General features: G+C 37.0%; 1 protein-coding gene across 1 annotated transcript; it reads left to right on the plus strand.

Annotated features, from left to right (window-relative positions):
* The first annotated feature begins 210 nt into the window (after positions 1-210).
* Positions 211-14,442, plus strand: LOC145788535 (pelle-like serine/threonine-protein kinase pik-1). Its single transcript, XM_082600296.1, has 13 exons — positions 211-367; positions 674-859; positions 1,577-1,640; positions 2,546-2,604; positions 3,412-3,575; positions 3,928-4,128; positions 4,590-4,708; positions 5,382-5,559; positions 7,203-7,289; positions 8,155-8,244; positions 8,825-8,999; positions 12,014-12,147; positions 12,650-14,442. The coding sequence occupies exons 1-13, from the start codon at positions 211-213 to the stop codon at positions 13,508-13,510; spliced, it is 2,475 nt and encodes an 824-aa protein (XP_082456422.1). The 3' UTR covers positions 13,511-14,442.
* The last annotated feature ends 5,035 nt before the right edge of the window (positions 14,443-19,477 follow it).

Genomic DNA, 19,477 nt, shown 5'->3' on the forward strand with positions numbered 1-19,477 from the left:
TACTAAAACTTAAACGATTTTGCTTTAAGAGTTGATTGGTTTCAAAAGTTTTTTGGTTGTTGTTTAATTCTTAGTTGCCGATTTAAATCTTTATCCTCAGCTTTCTCAGCTTGGGTTGGAGATTAAACCAACATCACCCCTGCAATTATATGCTGAAAAAAATATCTGGAACTTATTATGGATGTTTAGTATTCTTCTAGGTCAATAGACATGGAAAGTTTAAAACTTACTACAGATAATAATAATGTTAACATTCCCTATTCATCAAGAAGATTTATTGAAGAAATTTCCCTTGACCAAAGATCTAAATTATGTACAGAAATTGATTATACTATCCACAAAAATGAAGGGTACTGGCAAAAACTGAGTAAGTTTTTTTTCATGTGAGATTTTTCTGTTTCAGTAGGCTACTTTGATTTGTGTTTTGCTTCATTTTCTGCTTGGATTTGAATTTTTGATTGATTGAATTTTTGTTTTATGGAAGTAATGGTAATTTTTATAGTGTATGGTAGCTTGGGTTTCAATCCTCTTTTCAGAATAAACGTGATACGGAGACTCACCAGATTAGACAAGCAATAATTCTAAATGATTTGCAGTATATCTACAAGACGTAAAAATTCTAATAATGTTTTAGCCTATATTGATAGTGCAGAAACATTTATTTGTTGTTTAGTTGGGCGCCTTGGGTTTGATGAAACCCACAGTAAAAAATTCAAGCTATCCTTTGAAATGCATGGAAGCCCAACAGATAATTTATTGCGAGATTGCTCATATCGAATGTTACGAATTCGACATCTCTATCAAGTTTTAAAAGAAATTGGATTACTTCATTTGGCAGAAGCTTATCTTAAAGAATATGGTAATGAACCAATGATGGAATAATTAGTTTAATTTATCTGGATGAAGTGTTTGAAGTCTTGAGCTAAATTTGTATTATGACATGACATGCTAAACATCATGTCATACAGTGTTTATATTTTACTTCACAAAACATTTTGTTTCTGTTGTAACTAAAAAATTATTTTGTAATCAAAGTTGGTGATATTTCATTATCTTCCTTAGGTGCATTGTGTAAATTGTAGCAATTTATATACAAAAGGGGTTAAAGTATTCTATAAATGGCTGTCTGAAATAAATGAGGATATGATGTATAAAATTAATGAAATTCTAATACTGCAGTTATTTAACTTTATATGTTATCTTTATTGCAACAATGTAGCACTGATATTGATGAAAATATCCATTCTTACCATATTCTTAAAGCACTCAAAAATGTACTGACCTGACAATATAAGCAATACTGTAGCAAGATTTTGCTGTCTCATTGTATTGGTAGTGTATATATTTTATAATAGCTATTTCTTGGCTATGTCTGATGTTACTATTTTTGTTAATATTTAAAGTACATTTTGTATTTTAAATGTAAATCGAATTGCTTTGGAGTGTTTTTGGGATTTCTCATTCAAAAAACTTGACTGCTGTGTAATGATGACAGAAAGTTTACAGAAAGATTACAAATAATAAATGCTGCATCCGTTAAAAGCTTAAGATGATAAGGAGTCATTTTTTTCACCAGACACTGAAGAAGAACTCTCATCCTGCTCTCTTCCTTTTAAAATTGATTCATTTACTTCACTGAGGTAATTTTTGTATATGAACTAACGCTTCCTATAACATCTCTTTATCTGCATGTACCATAGCATGTTTTTGTTTGGCTTTATGCACCGCAGTTGTTGGTCATAGTGGGTTGCATTTGTACTAATCTATTGTAGCACAACTTGTAGGCACATGCCAGGTAATCATTAACACTGTGGCCCTAGAAATTTATATGCTATTCCAAGTAAAGTTTGTTTTATTGAATACTTAGTGGTAATATACTTTAAATAGCCTATAGTATGTAGTATTATTATGTTATTCAGTTTTATATTTCAGCTTCCACTATACTTTGTAAATCTATCATCATGGATTTTCTGTTTTTCAGCTTGCTAGGTCAATGCTTTCCACACTAAAGTTTGTGTTAAACAATAAACAATCTGCAAAAGTTGTGATACTAAAATGTAGGCCTAGTCATAGACAAGCTCTTATTAAAACTATTAAAATTAATTCAAAAGCAGTTGTGCAGCACTTAAAGTGCTAGTCACCACAGTGTGGACTGTTTGGGTGCCGACCTGACATGTGCCTGCCTTTGTGCATCTACAAGTGATAGACCTTAATCTTTATATGAAATTAACTTGGCTTTAATGCTCACTTTTTGATTGCATTTACAGTATGTAGCTTTCTGATGAAATCATTTCCAGTATTATTTTGTCACCATTGTTGCAATGTTCATCACCTTGATTGAAAGTTGAGTTAGTCATGTATGTACTTGTAGAACTATCTGAGAAAACATTTTTTGTCCACTCCATGTGTATTAAAATATCAATATCATCGTATGGCTGTGGCAAGCATGCTGCCAGACGTTGTTGAAACACCCTATGTCTCTATGTTGCTAATATTTTCACAGTGGAATGCTGATGTAAATTTAATCACTATTAAACTATTTCAGAAATGAGGACCCTCAGTGCAAAGACACTTTGAACAAAGCTGCTTTACAATACTCTAAAGGTGAGACTTGTAAATCATTATAGACTAGATAGACTGTGTAAGTGCGTATTTGTCCACGGGTTGCAGAGATGACGATAAAGTGTTTGACAAAGATGGTTGATACCTTTACACTGAAGCACTATTTTTAATACTTTGAGTATTAGGTCAATAATAATAATTTAACACTGTCCTGGTGCTTTGTCTTCAGTATTAAAGCCATTACGTAAAATAGTCTAAACTTGTTTCCAAAAAATGCTTTTGATATTTGATCTATTGGTGTCTTCAAAAGCAACCGTACAAGAAGATTATCTTTGCTTTATAACATCCGTTTTCATCCATCCAGATGATCTTTTTTTTTGTTCCAATTCTTTAAGTTGTGATTGGTTGTTATGAAAATGGCCACCTAAAGATATGGCCTGATTTGTCACATTTTGCAGAAATTTCCAGGTTTTTCTAACTTTAAGCGAGCGTTTAAATAAATTTTTCTAAAAATTATATTCTTACGCTTTCTGTATTCTTTTCACCAGATGACACAATAGGTTTTAACATTCTTACATGTTGAAAAACAAAAAAAAATTGATTTCAAAGATTTTAGTCAGACTGTTAATTTTCAATAACAGTCTGATTTTGCGTTTTTCAACTTACTTTTTCTCATTTGCTACTGCTTCCCCAAGGCAACAAAAAAGTTTTTTGTCATTAGGAAACCGCAAAAAGTAAAAACATCTCAAAAAATGTCAGTCAAGCACTAGCAGTAGCTGTAATCAAAATGTGACAAATCAGGCCGCATCTCCAGGTGGCCATGTTATGACGTTTTTCTCGGTCATGCAGGTCCATCATGGCGAGGGTTGGAAACCGTTCATTTCCTTTATGATGACATTAAGCTTGGAACAAATAATTTCAACCCAAAGATGGAGTTAGGTGCTGGGGCATTCGGAAAAGTCTACAAAGTCGTATTGAACAGCACACTGTTTGCTTGCAAAGTTCTGAAAATAGTATGAAAATTATGATGTCTTCATGTCTGTTATCACAAGCATATGATATGTTAATATTGTAAGCAATGGGCAGCAACTGTTTACGATGACCAATTCGACCAATTTCAACTCAACTTTTTTATAAATAGGCTATGTAAAGTTTTATCCTGGTTATTTAAACAACTTTTGAAAAAGAGTTTACCATAATGTTTTGATACTATAATGTTTTGAAAATTTAAGATTTTTTTTACAAAAACCATCTTTTTGCTCGAGTTCAAAATTACTGAGACATTTCAAACCAACGTTGTGAATAAATAAAAACAACATTTCGTAAACGTCTGATCAATCTAAAATCGTTCTTGACCCTCTTTAGGACAAAGGAAATCTTTTAACCACCTCACTAATCGAAAAGCACCAACAGCATGATGACCTTCGCAATGAGTTAAACTATCTAGCAGAGTATCGCCATCCCAATGTCATAGCATTGTATGGCTGGTCGCTGAATGGACCCGACCCTTGCTTGATTTACGAATTCATGAAGAATGGTTCCCTACAAGACAGGCTTCAGTGCTTGGTTAGTGAATGGACAGAAAAAGATTGTTTGGATTTATTTTGAGTTGTTGTGTTGATTTATGTCTTAACAAAATGAGATGTGCTTCCCGAAATTGAAATCACCCAGCCGATGTTTAAGTATATTTGTGGATGTAAGTCTTGGCAACATCCCTACTTTTTTTGCAATTATTATTTTTTATGTGTGACATATTGTTAAAATTTTTACAATGGATTGCGATATGTTTAGTTTCCAATGGCAAAGCAAATGTATCCTTGTGGGTTGTGACCAATTGTGAAAGTCAGACAACTTTTTTTTTGATTCTGTTGATTCCAAATTGTTGCAATAACTGCTTTAACATTTATGTCAAATATTGTAGACTACTTTTTTGTCATTAAAAGCTTATAAATTGAAGCGACATATAATCTATGGATAAAAACTTCTTTAAATCAAGATTTAATATTGTCCCATATTTGCTTGTCCAGAATGGTTCAAAGCCAATGGATTGGGAAACTCGTATAAGGGTCTCATGCGGGGCTGCCAGAGGTTTGCAATTTCTTCACACTATGAAGTCAAAACCACTTATCCATGGTGACATAAAAACGTAAGAGAGAGCAAGTAGTTTTATCAAATGCATTATTTTAGTTTTCGTTGCTCATGTTGGCACATGCAGTATCTATAAATAGAAATCCATCAGTATGTCTCAAACTCAGTCGTGGTAAATACTCTACTTTCCATGGTGTTCCATGCTTTGTCGGCATTTGGTATCTGCATACAGTACGTTTCCGGTCATGTATAAAATACTTAACTGGCCAAAATTGTCGGTTTTGCATTGTTTTCACGTCTAGCCACATCGCGTTCAAGTGCTAGTTTCTGTGATGTGCCAATACTTTCTTGCATTTTATGACTGGTAAGTGGTTCATTTATTTCTTTTAATCAGAAGTAGAGACTTTTAAAAAATAAAATCCGGTGATCGTCATTACTTTATTTTTGTCACTCTGACTTTCTATGTTCTTTGTTTTTGCTTCATAGTTAAGATTTTTATATTCCTATCACGCCTTGACTAAGCTTTTTTAACAAAATCGTACATTTTTAATTAATTAAAAGATTTTGTTAGTTTAGTATCCACTTTCAGCGACTTAAAAAAACAAAGAGGTAGTTTTAAGTATCGCAAGCCTACTTTTTAATTCAGCCTTGTATTTTCGTGCATTAAATTACATACAATATATGCAAATAATTTGATTAGCAATGAAAACTTTTTGCTGCCATTTGTTCAGAGCAAATATCCTCCTAGACAACAGTTTCACAGCGAAGCTAGGAGATTTTGGGCTAGCCAGAGAAATGCCGCATAACCTTGCCACAGAAAGTTACGTGAGGTTGGAGAATGAACACACGCCGGGAACTCTGGGCTACCTTGCAAACGAATATATGATAACAAAAAAACTCTCCGTCCAAGTACGTTGATGCAATTAATATCTGAAAGTTTCAACCCATGGTCTCAACCCAAGTGCAATGGTCCTGTGTTCGATGCTAGTTTATGTCCGCTTAAGCAAATCAATTTGCGCTGGTCCCTGGCTCAGTTATGAAATTAAAGATTTAAGCTATCTTGCGCTGTGCTCTATTTGGTGTTTGTTCTTGTTATTATTACATTTTAAATGTGCTTGACAAGTTTTTTTTGCTCCCTTCTACAAAAGTTTTATATATATTTTCGGGGGGGGCATTTAATTTTTATCAAAGAACAAACATTAAAATGATGCATTGTGACATTTTTATGTTAATGTCCACGCCCATAGATAGAGTGTGTGGCACTACCATGTTACGGTTCAGCGGTCATAACTTTAAACGTCAATCACGTTTTTGTTTAGTGCAGCAGTAAAGGAAACTAGCCTTTGTAACCTTTTCTCATTTAGCTATGACTAGTGACTACCCAAGGAAGAAAATTACGATAATACAGTGATGTGTTCAGTCGATTACAAATAAAATACAACATCTGTAGGCTACGAACTGCATTGGCACGACTGGAGTCATAAATTAATCAATAACATATATTTACATCAACATAAACTAAAAAAATTTCGGGGGGGGGGGCAAATGCCCCCAATGCCCCCCCCTGGTTGCGGGCTTGTATATTTTTTGTATGTGTGTAGTGTACTTAACAGTTAGCCTGACAATCAGCCAGTTCAGTCAGCCTGTTACGTAACAGTCAGCCTGACAATCACTTTGCCTGTGGATAAACATGGTGTGCAAATGAAGATATACTAATTATGTTGCATTCAATGTGAGAAAATAGTTTGTAGTTAACTCGGTTTGACTGATAGCACGCACACGGCTTGAGCAGAAACATCTTTGTTTCATGTCACAAGCGATCATGTTTCTTATACATTCATATCAGGTAACCTGGACAGTGGACAAATATGGTTACGTTATATTGAAAATAGACCTTAAATAAAATTATTCATTTCAGCATTGATATGACACGATGGAGCAGTTTACCAAAAAAAAATTTTAGCTCATCTTTTACTTAAGGAAATTTGGCTGCGAGACTTGTTCGATTCCGCTTCTTATCATGCATTGGCACCAGCAGTTGCTTAAGTCTTGCGAGATTGGTCACAAATGTTTGATTATTGTCTGCGGTACAACAAAAGAATTTAATTCGCAAAGCCAAATTAGAAGAAACATAGTTTATGCACAATTAATATTTTTGTTAACTTTTAAAAATTTCAAGGTGATTAAAAAAAAGTTTTAAAAAATCTCCTTACGTAATTTCAACCCAGACAAAAAAGAATGTTATTTGCATTTAAAATTTTCATATCGTTAAATCAGGAAAAGCTTTGACCCCATTCCTTTGCCAATGACATAACTCAACTTTCGAATCGTGTACCAACTATTACTGATCAATCATTCTTTTTCTGCGAACTAGTAAAAGTTATCTCGCAGTTGTACCGATTCATCGGTACACGACCCCTGTCGAAGTCTATGTTCCATGTAGCTCGGTAGATTTATGCGAGAACGGTAGACAATTTATGTTTTTTAAGAAATGTCTAACTTGTATAACGTTTTTGTATTTCTTTAACGTCTGATGTTTTACTGTACAATAGGTGGATACATACGCGTTTGGCGTTGTGCTGTTGGAATTATACACAGGTCGAAGAGCATATGATCGTTCCAAGAAAAATCCTTTGCTGGTAAGTTAAAACATGTTCACATCTGCATTTTACTCTGTGGTGGTTGACCTTGTTATTAGTAAAAGAAGCGTGTCAGGCCCTTTTGCGTGTCGGGCCAGAGAACTATTAATAACCTTGATTTGTTGCGCTCGAGGCCCGATTATTGATTGTGTTATCGTAGAATGTAGATTACCAGCTTCAACCATTATTTCTCTTTAAATTTCTTGTCGAATGTTTGTTGAATAGTGATATTCGCTTTTTCAGACGTTGAATCAATGTAAAAACTACCAACTTTGCTATCTGGAGGTGATACTTTATTTCAAGAGATTTACAACACTACATTGCATGCTTAATGGTCTGACTAGGACAATGTTAGTGTATTTATCCATTAGCGTTAGCATTGTGAAAGCCGCAAGACAATGCCATTCACATTTTACTCATCGCTTGCAACTTTTTAATTCTGATAATTAGACTTAAATATGATTTATGAGAACGTATTGTCTCATTCACTTCATGTGAATGGTTTACTAGTCTGACAGTTCTAAATAAAAAATATCCACCAGAGAACGACAGAAGTTACCGCTGCCATTTTGTCTACATGAATAATTCCGAGAAATTGTTATCTTTTTCTTGCATTCATTGAAACCTAACCAATAATATCCTTGTCATTTCTGCTGTGCATGATATGCTTGGTCACAGATTATGCAATATAAAGGAAATGTCATCTCAGAACCAGTTTTAATTTCGCTTATTGGTGTTGGTATTTGCAAATTTTTGATTGATTCACCTACGTTGCACACCCACGTGTTTTGCAAATTGTCTAAACGTTAAATGCACTCATGTTGTGGTAATCAAACTAATAATTAATTAATCACAATAATTACAGAGAGATTATATGGACGATGTTGCAAAGGACATAGAGAATATCGGGGAAGAAAATTCCAAAAATAAGTTATTCAGGCTTCAGGCGCCTGAGGTAAATGATCGAGTCTCTGTAATCTTTTTGTTTACTTTTCTCCTAACGCGATTTCGAGGTTGAATTTGGTTTTATGTTTTCTAGCCTTGTCGGATCTTCATACTCTGATTCGGTGATGATTACAAAAAGAAAGAAATAATCTTATTAACCATTACCTGTTGTTAAGGCTTCCACAAGTTTCACTCCAAGCTTTTGCTTTTAGTTGCTATCATTGAAACCGCTGTATGTACAAATTTGTTTTGATAAGCCAAAATGTCAACGCATTCTTTACGGTCAGAACTTATACCTATTTTCTGAGTTTTATTGCAATCACTACGTTAAGTTGCACTCAAATCATAAAATAAAGATTCCAAAATGTACATACAAAACTCATGTTCAGCAAACTTTTCGAAAACTAACTGCATAGTGCTGAATTCAATAGCACTGAAAATGAAAACAGTTTAGATGACAAAACGTTTGCTGGACATGAGTTTGATGTTTTCATCTTGCATTGCGCTCTTAAGTTTTTGATTAGATTGACCAGGTGTTCTAACCATTTGCACTCAATTGTTTTTCCTCCAACGGCTTGCTTTCTTGATAGATACCTCGTTTATGCGAAGAACTTGCTCTGAAATTTGTTCGGCTTGCTTTGTCTTGTTGCCATGAGAAGAGAAAAGAGAGGCCAAAAATGTCGCAGGCACTTGCCGAGTTAAACGAAATCGATCGCACAACTGCTATGGCTAATGGCAACGTCTCAGAAGAAGATATTCCAAGCGGTATAGCAGTTTATTAAATTAACTTTTTATTGTAATTTTTAGGTTATGTTACACCTTTTCTCTTAACGAAGCTTTTTATTATTTTGAAGAACCAAGCAATAAAGAATTAATTCGAAGCTTGTCCATTCTATCAACTCGTCTGTAAACTTCCCACTTTGCAATTAGTGAAATAACAAAATCAAAGAACGATGTTTCAACTCTTGACGAATGCCCTTGCACTTCCAAGGCAAGCTGCATGGTTACATGGTAGGTGCAAGCAGAACAAGTTGCATGGTAGACGAGTTGATGGAAGTTACAGGCAACAATATTTCAGTTCACTGACAAGCAACTCTTTACTGTCAAACCTCTGTTAGCAAACCTGCGTCGATGGCTCAAAGCTTTTATAAGCATGCGAAATAAATCAAGGCTCAGGTCAAGAATAGGCGGGGTTTGTCGTGAATGGTTTAAAATAGATAAAACTTTTGTGCTTAATACATTTTTCACAGAACAATATTTTTTTTCTCCAGCAGTTCTTATTTCTGTGAAATGTAGGCTAAATCGTTCTTTTAAACGCCCGAAGATGCCTAGATGATGTATAATCAAAAGTGTTCACAATTTTTTTTTTTTTTTGTAGCTAATAGCATGGCCTTTCCAGTTACAGCTGGCTACGTCACATTTTGTGAGCAATTTCTAAAAGGCCTACTTTTGTTTTTTCAAAAGTAAAGATCTGTAGTGTTGGTTGAGGTACTAACAGTTTAGGAAACTTGTTGTAGTTGTTTTAATTTTGTTATATATCAATTAAATTTTATTATACGACATCAGTTTGATGAATTATATAGCACATCAATTTTTAGTGAATCTGCACTCACAGTAATCAGTTGCAGTGCTTATAGAGGTGTAAAACTACTAGAGCATGGAATGAAAATTGTGGAGCGAATACTAGAAAAGAGGTTGAGAACATTGGTGAAATTAAATGATATGCAGTTTGGATTTATGCCAGGAAAAGGTACAGTGGATGCTCTGTTTATATTGAGAAGAATGCAGGAGGAATACCGAGAGAAGCAGAGAAAACTATATATGTGTTTCGTCGACTTAGAAAAGGCATTTGACAGAGTACCAAGGAAAGTGATGGAGTGGGCAATGAGGAAAAGAGGTATACCAGAGGTATTAGTGAGAGCTGTGATGTCTATGTATGAGGATGCAAGAACAAAAGTGAGAGTTGGATCAAATTATTCAAACGAGTTTTTTGTGAAGGTTGGTGTACACCAAGGATCAGTTTTGTCACCTCTGATATTTGCTATTGTGGTTGACGTTGTAACTGAAGGAGTGAGGGAGGGCTTATTGAGTGAAATTTTGTATGCAGACGACCTGGTCTTGACAAGTAATAGTATGGAGGGACTGGAGAGAAAGTTTGAGAAATGGAAAGAAGCATTTGAAACCAAGGGTATGAAGGTGAATCTTGAAAAAACAAAAGTGATGGTGAGTGGAGCAGAAGGAACAGTTGTTGAGAGCAAAGTAGATCCCTGTGGAATATGTGGCAAGAGAGTGATGAGAAATTCAATGCAATGCAAGGAATGTGGAAAGTGGGTACATGCAAGATGTGCTAATGTCAAGAGTGCCGCAACAAGATTGGCGAAGTGTTTTGTGTGTGGGAAATGCAGTAAAGGAAGGAATGAAGTGGAAGGCCATGATGATGAGTTCTGCCATGGCATCGAAACAGTGACAGACTTCTGTTATCTGGGTGATCGGATAGATGGAAGTGGTGGATGTGAAGCAGCGGTGACAACAAGGGCAAGATTGGGCTGGGCAAAATTCAGGGAATGTGGGGAAATGTTGTATGGCAGAAAATTTTCACTAAGGATGAAAGGAAAATATATCGGAGCTGTGTGCGGCCTGCAATGCTATATGGTAGCGAGACATGGGTATTGAGAGAGAGTGAACTGGCAATCCTGAGAAGAACGGAAAGGTCAATGGTGAGAGCAATGTGTGGGGTGAAAACGAGAAGGGAAAAAAGGACTGAAGAATTGTTGGATATGCTAGAGATGAGAGAGACCATAGACCAAATGGCAAGGGCAAATGGAGTAAGATGGTATGGACATGTGATAAGGAGGGAGGAAGGAAGTTTTCTTAGAAAGGCACTAGATCTAAAGGTGGATGGGAAGAGGAAACGCGGTCGTCCAAGAAGAACGTGGAAACAACAAGTGAAGGATGAATTTAAAAAAGTCGGACTGAAGGAGGAAGATGCAAGGGACAGGGTGAAATGGAGAAGAGGGATAAAAACAATTGCTGCGCGGAAACAATCGGCCACCCCCACTAGTGGGGAACAAACCGACGATGGATTATGATGATGAGTAATCAACATTTTTTCAAATCCAACTTTCGTTCTGGTTTTAGGATGCAACATATTCCAAGACCGCCGGTAAAATAATTTGAAGTTTACGTTCTAAACTTTTGAAATTTCTGTTTAATCATGTACGGTAGATTGACTGTTTTTATGACGTAATAACTGTTTTGCATTATGGTGTTGAGGTTTGTTTGAGTTTTCAAAGTTCCGGCTGCATGGAGTACTTTATTGGTGCTATTTGTGCATGAATTTTCATCATTTTTGTTTGTAGTATTATCAAGCCAAAACAACTGCAACAAGTTTCCCGAACTGTTAGTAAACTCAACGAACACTACAGTTCTTTACGTTTGAAAAGATCAAGAAACCAAAAGTAGGCCTTTTAGAAATTGCTCACAAAATATGACATGCTTAGCCGTGACTTTAAAGGCCATGTGAATAAATACCTTGTTGTTGCTTGGTTTTTTCTGTGTTTAGTTTAACAAAGTAACCACCTTATTAAAACTGCAATATAAAATTTATGATATAGCCTACACTTGTACTTGCTTATTTTTACTTGTTGGGCTTCGCTTCCTTATCAAAGCTCTCGCTCTACTTTGTTGTAGTATTCTGCATAGACCACAGTTTATTTTTGTTTTATTTTTTTATATTCACACTTTGCACAACAGAATTACTTTGATCTTTGTGCGTTTAGCGAGAGATGATGCCATGAAAGCATTACAAGCAAGAAGTAGCTTGTTGAAAACTCCAGCCATCGACACAGATACAACCAACTTGCGCAGAAATCCCGTGGAATCAGTCGACCACTCACTTGTTTGCCGCGACCAAGTACGTTCAAATTCACAGTATTGTCTTTAGATTGTTCACCAATTCGAGACATTTCCAGTCTCAGCATGGCACGTTTTCGTGATGTTTCCTCTCAAAAAATTTCGATTTTTAATAGAGAAATATTTAATCGATTCAGCAAACACGATAATTTTACACGAAGCGCAAAGAATCATGCGAATCTCTGGGATTTTTTAATTTCTACTTTGGTATTGTCACATATCAACAGCATTGCAATGCTAACGATTTAACCAAGATTCGTGCACGCTTGTGGCTTTATCAGACAACTCACAACCAGTCTAGTTTCTGGGGAGAGAAAAACTAGACAAAGAAATTTATGCATCTACAAATCATAAAATCAACTCATTGATTCAAAAAAGTTAGTTGAACTTCTAGAAAAATTTATTTTTTACTGATTGTTTACACAACTTGCAGAATATATTTGTTTCTTTCTGTTACGATGTTCTCAGACATGGCTTGCAAAATTATGACACTTATGTTTTAGGTACAAGACGAATCACACTTACACAAAGGGAACAAGGTTTTAGCTTCGTGTTTTCAAAATCGCGTTAGCTTGATGAAGATTGGTTGTTCAAGCTTTGAATCCGAAGGAAAAAATGGAGCTTCCACCAATGCAAAGCACAGCGTCCCAGATGATATCCGTCCTTCTGAACGTATTCACCCATCAATTGTCAAATCTCCATCAGAGGATCATCTTCACTATGACCGTTACCAAAACCTTCCAGCAAACTCTTATGAGCGTTTATCACATGCTCTTATACCCCAACCTTTGCATTCAGAATCAAAACAGAGGTTTGAGAAAAGTGTTTCTCCACCTGGTTTTCCACCGATGGAAAAGATAATAAAAAATCAAAGAGTTTCGGGGGACATGTTTTACAACGCTGGACCTTACAGGAGCCCGGAACACAAAAATCAAGTCAAACTGAAGAAAATTCCAGCTAGACTTCCATGCTCTTGCGCATCTTGCCTAGCAGCTCGACAACAAAACATCAAACCACATCGCCAATGGGCCAGCCAAGCATATTGTCAGCAGAAAACTCGCAACCCTGGCCACCAAAATGGCAGAAAAGATTCTTTTTCTGTGAGAGATCACCCGAATGCAAACAGGGCTTCAACCAGTCATCCATCTCATCCAAACGCTTCGAGAAAATGGACAAGTATGCAAGAACCGTTTGTGCACAATCCGATGCACGGTGCCATGACGTCATCGGCCATGCCGCCGCTTCGTGTCAATTCGGTTAAGAAGTTAATGCTGGACAAGCTGCAAATCGGTCAAACGTACACACAGATTTTTCCAGAAAAGGTGGTTATATTAGCTGAGGGTTTGTCCGATGATGTGTTTTAGTTTTTTGCTTAACTAAATAACAGGAATAAACATGGCTGTAACAGGACAATCTCTCTCCGACAAGCTGTATGTAAAAGCTGGAGGCTTTTCTATGCGTTTATTTTCTTTAAAAGTTGTTTCAAACGTTTTGCCTGTGGCATAACACTGCGGTCATGACTTTTGTTTAAAATGACGATCATTACGGCTGATGCCGACATCCAGAAAGCGGAGCTTGGTAAGCTTTCTTTCCATTTCGATGTATGCCTGAACCTTGCACTTTTAGGGCCAACCAAGCTGTGGTGTACGTGCGACAGCCCGGTGTGTGCCACCATTGTCCGCTCACGATCACCTTGAGCTATTTCAACAGCCACTAGCCCTTGTTTCCAGCTTTGATCCAAGCTATCCAACTTGTATTTTCGCCTCGATAGGTCAGTTGATTGAGCGCCTAACTGTACAAACGAAGAACATGCAAGATCAAGTGGAGCTGGTTCGACTCTCAGGGTCTGCGCTTGAGCAACGCATTTCAAGGACTGCTCTTTATTGAGTGGCTACAAATGGATGGAGTAATTCACAGATAAAATTACTTCAACAATCGGAAACTTCACTCTGTTGAACTCGGTGACCGGGTATGCGTCAGATGTCACTGGTTTAAATTCCTTCACAAGTATGCTAAACTGCCAGGATTAAGGTCTTAAAGAAGCTTTCTCAATCCTAATATAAAAATTTCTCAAATAATCATTAGCCTAATTCTTTTGTGCAATATTGTCTCGTAGTTTCTGCTTTATGAGATTATAAATGTTTTTTCCCATTTGAAAACTTTCAGTTTTACCGTATCAATATTGTGTTTGGGATGAACAAAAAAGTAGCCTAAGCCTAATGCGATGCACTGGGAGCGAAGTAAAGCGTGTTTAGGAAATATTTTGCAATTGCGTTGTTTGTGGCTAATTACTGAACTGGAGCGAAAAGGAATAAAATATTAATATTTAATATCGCTTGCATAGTTTCATATCGTCACTAATGTCAAGTTTCCCTTCGTCCAAAAAGTTTCCAGTGTAGCTGTGATGTAGCCAGCCCAAAATTTTGGAAGGGGCCAAATTTTTGAATTTAGGTGATCAATAGGGTAATGCTTTTTTTGCACCGCCTTTCCAACCACATTCCGACGAAAAATGCTTAGTTCCAATATATAATAATCATGTGAAAAAAATAAAACTTTTTTTGTGAAAAAAATAAAACATAACTTTTTTTTTTACACTGTATTTAGATGCTTTAAGTATCTGCTTTACGTGGATCCCTTGTGGACTTTACGCCCATTCAAGGTTAAAAAGTGTCGCAAACCCCCCTTTTTTAATATAATAATCATGTTTTATTTTGCTTCTATTGCGACAACCAGTGATGTAGGCGCATACAAAAAATATTGACGCCGTCAGCGCAAATGCAAACGTTCGAAAAACCATACGCCGTATGCGTCAACGTAACTTGTAAAAAAACTTGGCGGCGTCAGCGCATACACTAGCGTAAACTCATTTTGTTTGCTAGGTGCCAAACATTCACAAGGTATAAACCACTCGAAACAAATAAGTTTTATTTTGAATTTCCACGAAGAAACACAAGCATCTGAAAGTGTTCATCTGACATTTTGCTGCGTTTTGGTTTCAATATGTCTTTGCCCATTGAAAACATTCTTTCAACTTATTCAAAATTTGGAAAGTTTGCTAAAAAAAAATGCAAACAACAACTAAGACATTAAAAAGTATGCGTTGACGCTATGCGCTAAAATACCGCAAAAACTTTACGGCGTAGCCTCAAGCGACAACTATCCAAAAAAATGTGGCCGCAAGCGTTAGCGCAAACAAAAAGTCTACGCCGCAAGTGTGCGGCGTAGAATTTGCGGCGTATACGTACATCTCTGGCGACAAAATACAGTAAGCTAGCACTTCGATCACAGATGAGATGCGATAGAACAGGAAACAGCGAAGTGATATACAGTATTAGTCTTCGAGTCAGCTGCTTCTCGCCAGCTAAACTCGTCACAACTCATATCTTTTCTCACGGATTTTATCACGATGGCAACGAAGTAGGCTACACACAAGTCTAAGAGGCGATCGGAAGAGACGGCGGTCAACGTATGGAAATAGGCTACTGTGAAGCCGATTCAGTACAGACTTTTCCAGATAAACTTCTTTCTCCACTGGCCTACTCTGATCAGCGTTTATTTTGTTGCGAGTATAAATACTCACATTCAAAGCAAAGTCAAATAATACAAACGATCACATAGAATGTGTGGATACTGCAACGGGTGGCTGCGAAGTGACCTATAAGGTCTTCTAGTCAAGCACCCACCCTCAACAAAAGGAAGGGTAATAAATTAAACGCCAACTATTTCACATGCGTTTTGATAAATGTTTGGCGCGATGTAATGTTGATCGAGAACGCTTTAAAAAGAAGAAACAAATTAAAAAATCTTACATTAAAAAGCCAAGAGCATCAAATATATACCGTGTGCTTAAAGTTACATCTAAAGGTTCGGGCGCTGTTGTATAGGCCTAGGCTATTTCCCGGGACCACCTTGTGGAAGAGAACAAGAAATCGAATGTTGATGCCCAAACTTTTGCGCCGTCTCTCTGAAGAAACGAATAATTTCCTTTATAATGTCTTACAACGCTTTTGATATGATTGGAACTTTCCTTGATCAGTAGCGTAGCGCGCAGTGCCGGTCTTTGGAGTGTGCAAACCGTGCGATCGCACAGGGCCCGCAAATTAGGGGCCAGCAATTTACTCAGAAAATGCAGTAATTTTGTCATTTACAATGGAAAAATTCAACAAAGGAATTAGCAACAAGAAAACATAGAGACTCAACGCGTGCAACCTATTTCGCCCTCTGAACATTTCGTACCCTGAATAGATCGAGAAAAAACACCACAGAGCCGAAGTCGCTGATTGGAGTTGCCGCAAACATTTCAAAATTTCTCTCGATCTTTTCAGGGGACGAAATAGGTTGACATTTGATTTTGTTACTCCGATTTCAGGGTGCGAAATCGGGGTACGAATTTTTCAGGGGACAAAATAGGTTGCATCCAGACTCAACATGGCTTTATTTCCAAAAAAATGCCAAAGATAACATGATCTTATCCTTTTGCTATGCCACCGGACAGCACCATTTTACAGTAATATTCATACCCAAGTTTTTGTTGAACATGCTCTCAGAATGCCCCAAATTCAAAGTAATTTTTCAAAATTTTTTGGGGGAGGCCCTCAGACCCCCGCCGCTGGGTGTCGCCTTCGGCGAACATGCCGTCAGGCTTCACCTGCCGACCGTCAAACCACCCCCTCCCCTTTTAAAATACCTAGGTACGCTATTGAATTGGATCATTGTCATTGGGGCCCGCAAAGCATATTATGCCCAGGGCCCGAAATACCCTAAGACCGGCACTGCGCAGCGTGACTCATTTGATTGCGGAGCACTCCAGAAGCACGACCATGTGTTGTGAAAACGAAATAGTAATCTATACTGACTCACCGTGCGCAAATAAGTTGTCTGGGGTTTACTATAGCCTTCTGCTAATTTCATGATTTTGTTCGTAGCCAACTGTTATAAAGTAACAGATAACATTTTCAAAATAACAGTTAAGCACACCTCTAATCCAAATCTCAAAAATTTGGGGAACAGGGCCATTGAGAGAACAATTTTGGCCACATGAGATCGCCGCGAGCCCTAAATCAAGTCACTTTTAAGAAAAACGTAGGCTACTTTATCCATAGAAAATGTGGTGGTTTTTCAAGTCCCGGCTCCCTTAGAAAGTTTGCAAGCCCCTAAAATTATCTTGGGCACTCAAAATTAGCCTACCCTTTGTCAACGCTACTGTTGAGGGGCATGGCCCCTGACTACACCCATGCTAGGAGCAGGGAAGTAGTAATAGAGGGGCAATTGCCTCCCCGCCAAAACGTTTTTGTATGTGTAGCCTAGCCGTCGAATATTTATTTCCACGTAGCCTACGTGCTATGGCGTAGGGGAAGTGCGGGACCGATGGGACACGGGGACCGAAGGGACAGCGCGATATCTTGCCCTCTAGCGAATAGTTTGGCAATATTGATTTTGGACACGAAATATGTATCTCAGCTTGCGCACGTGAAAGGAGCAGGATCTAGTTCAACTGTGACTGTAAACAATGGCGGCAAAATATTAATTTTAAGACCCTAAAATAAATTGTAGCTATAGAATTAAAAAAAATCTGTGGAAAATATCAGAAATAACAATGATTGACAATAAAGTTGTTTTAAATCAGTGATATAAGAAGCAAGGTTTGTGATACTAATGGAGATTCAGATGTCAACAGCATGGACAGCAGAAAAATATTTCTCAAAATTGCTGAATGCGGGACCGATGGGACAAGGGCATTTTAAATAGGCATTTTAATTTGTCTTTCCAAACAATGAGGATGTTGCCTCAATTTCTAAAAAAGATATAGAAAACATAATCCTTGCCACAACTGTCATATTCTGTCTGTTTACTGGTGTATTATATACAGAAATAACATGCACTTCCACTGTGATTCATTACTGACAACAGAATGTACCTCCGGGATACTTGCCAGGGTTGCCAAAAGATAATCTGGTAACCGGTCATAAGCATAACATAATAATCACATCATCAATACACTACATCCCTTCCTTCTCGGTTTAAATGGTAGTTTTCAAAGGCATTACTTCTTTTGATAAAAACAATTAATACATTAAATGATTATAACAGGTGATGATAACCATGAGCACTTGAACCAAAAGACGCATCATCATTAGGTTTCGATTACGTAAGCATCATTCATGCAATCTATGGTATACACAGATTAACTTATAAGTACCAACATTTACTGTCAAAAGCAATATAGCCATACCCCAAAGATTATGATTAACACGTTTGCTTCCACTTTTTACACTTTGAACTTGAAATTGTAATGGAGAACAATTAAATAGATTACCACTCAATGGACATGACGTTTAAACAAATAGACATGCATTCCAAAGCTAGTCTTTATAACGAAAGAACAAAAGGAATCATAGACATACAAGTCTGCATTCTTAATAGTCACTTCAGGTTACATAATCATCAAAGCGGGCAGGTTTACTGACATTACGTGTCGGACGAGTACGTGCAGGTATTGCGGACTCATTCGATTCAGCGTTCACGGTCATGTCCGCAGGAGGTGAGTTTACATTTTCATCACTGGTGTTCAATTTTTAAAAAAACGACGAATTTCGTGTCAATTGAACACCTTCATTGTTTTGTACTGTCACTTCCCCCCTTTCCTTCCTAACTACCTGTTGGGTAGCGCTATCAAAATTTGCAGAAAGTTTATTTGATTTTTGACTTTCAACCAACACTTCATCTCCAACCTGAATATCTGAGTCGACAGCATGTCGCTTAAAGTCAGTATATAGTTTACCGTCTATTTTATCCTTCCAGTCTCTGTCTCGAATTCCTTCATCAAAAATCTGAGGTTCTCGGCACAGTTCAGGTAATTTAGATTTCATTTCTCTGCGAAACATCATATAATAAGGAGTAGAACCTGTAGAAACTTGCGGAGTTGAACGATATGCCATTAGAAATTTGTTAATCTCATACCGCCAATGTTTCTTTTCAACTTGAGCAACTTTGATTGCCTTTAACAATGTTCGATTTTGTCGTTCCACCTCACCGTTTGCTTGAGGCCATAATGGTGTTGTTTTGCGGTGTATTACTCCATATTCTTCTAGAAAATTCTCAAATTCATTCGATACAAATTGTGGACCATTATCAGTTCGCAATGAGTAAGGTACTCCAAACCTTGAAAACATGGGCAGAATCGCTTGAATCAATTTTTCGCTTGTGATTGATTTCAAGATTGCAATTTCGTAAAAACGACTAAAGTAATCTACCACTACCAAAATGTTCTCACCACTTGGTAATGGACCAAGAATATCTGCCGCACAATCTTGCCAAGGCCCACTTGGTGG

The sequence above is a fragment of the Aplidium turbinatum genome, chromosome 2, assembly GCF_918807975.1.
Source record: "Aplidium turbinatum chromosome 2, kaAplTurb1.1, whole genome shotgun sequence".
NCBI lineage: Eukaryota > Metazoa > Chordata > Ascidiacea > Aplousobranchia > Polyclinidae > Aplidium > Aplidium turbinatum.

What these genes read in the sequence shown, in the direction of transcription:
- LOC145788535 (XM_082600296.1), top strand. Translation starts at nt 211, where the DNA reads ATGGAAAGTTTAAAACTTACTACAGATAATAATAATGTTAACATTCCC. An exon ending in GATTCATTTACTTCACTGAG is followed by an intron (nt 1,641 to 2,545) that starts GTAATTTTTGTA and finishes AAACTATTTCAG; the next exon opens with AAATGAGGACCCTCAGTGCA. An exon ending in CCAAGAAAAATCCTTTGCTG is followed by an intron (nt 7,290 to 8,154) that starts GTAAGTTAAAAC and finishes CAATAATTACAG; the next exon opens with AGAGATTATATGGACGATGT.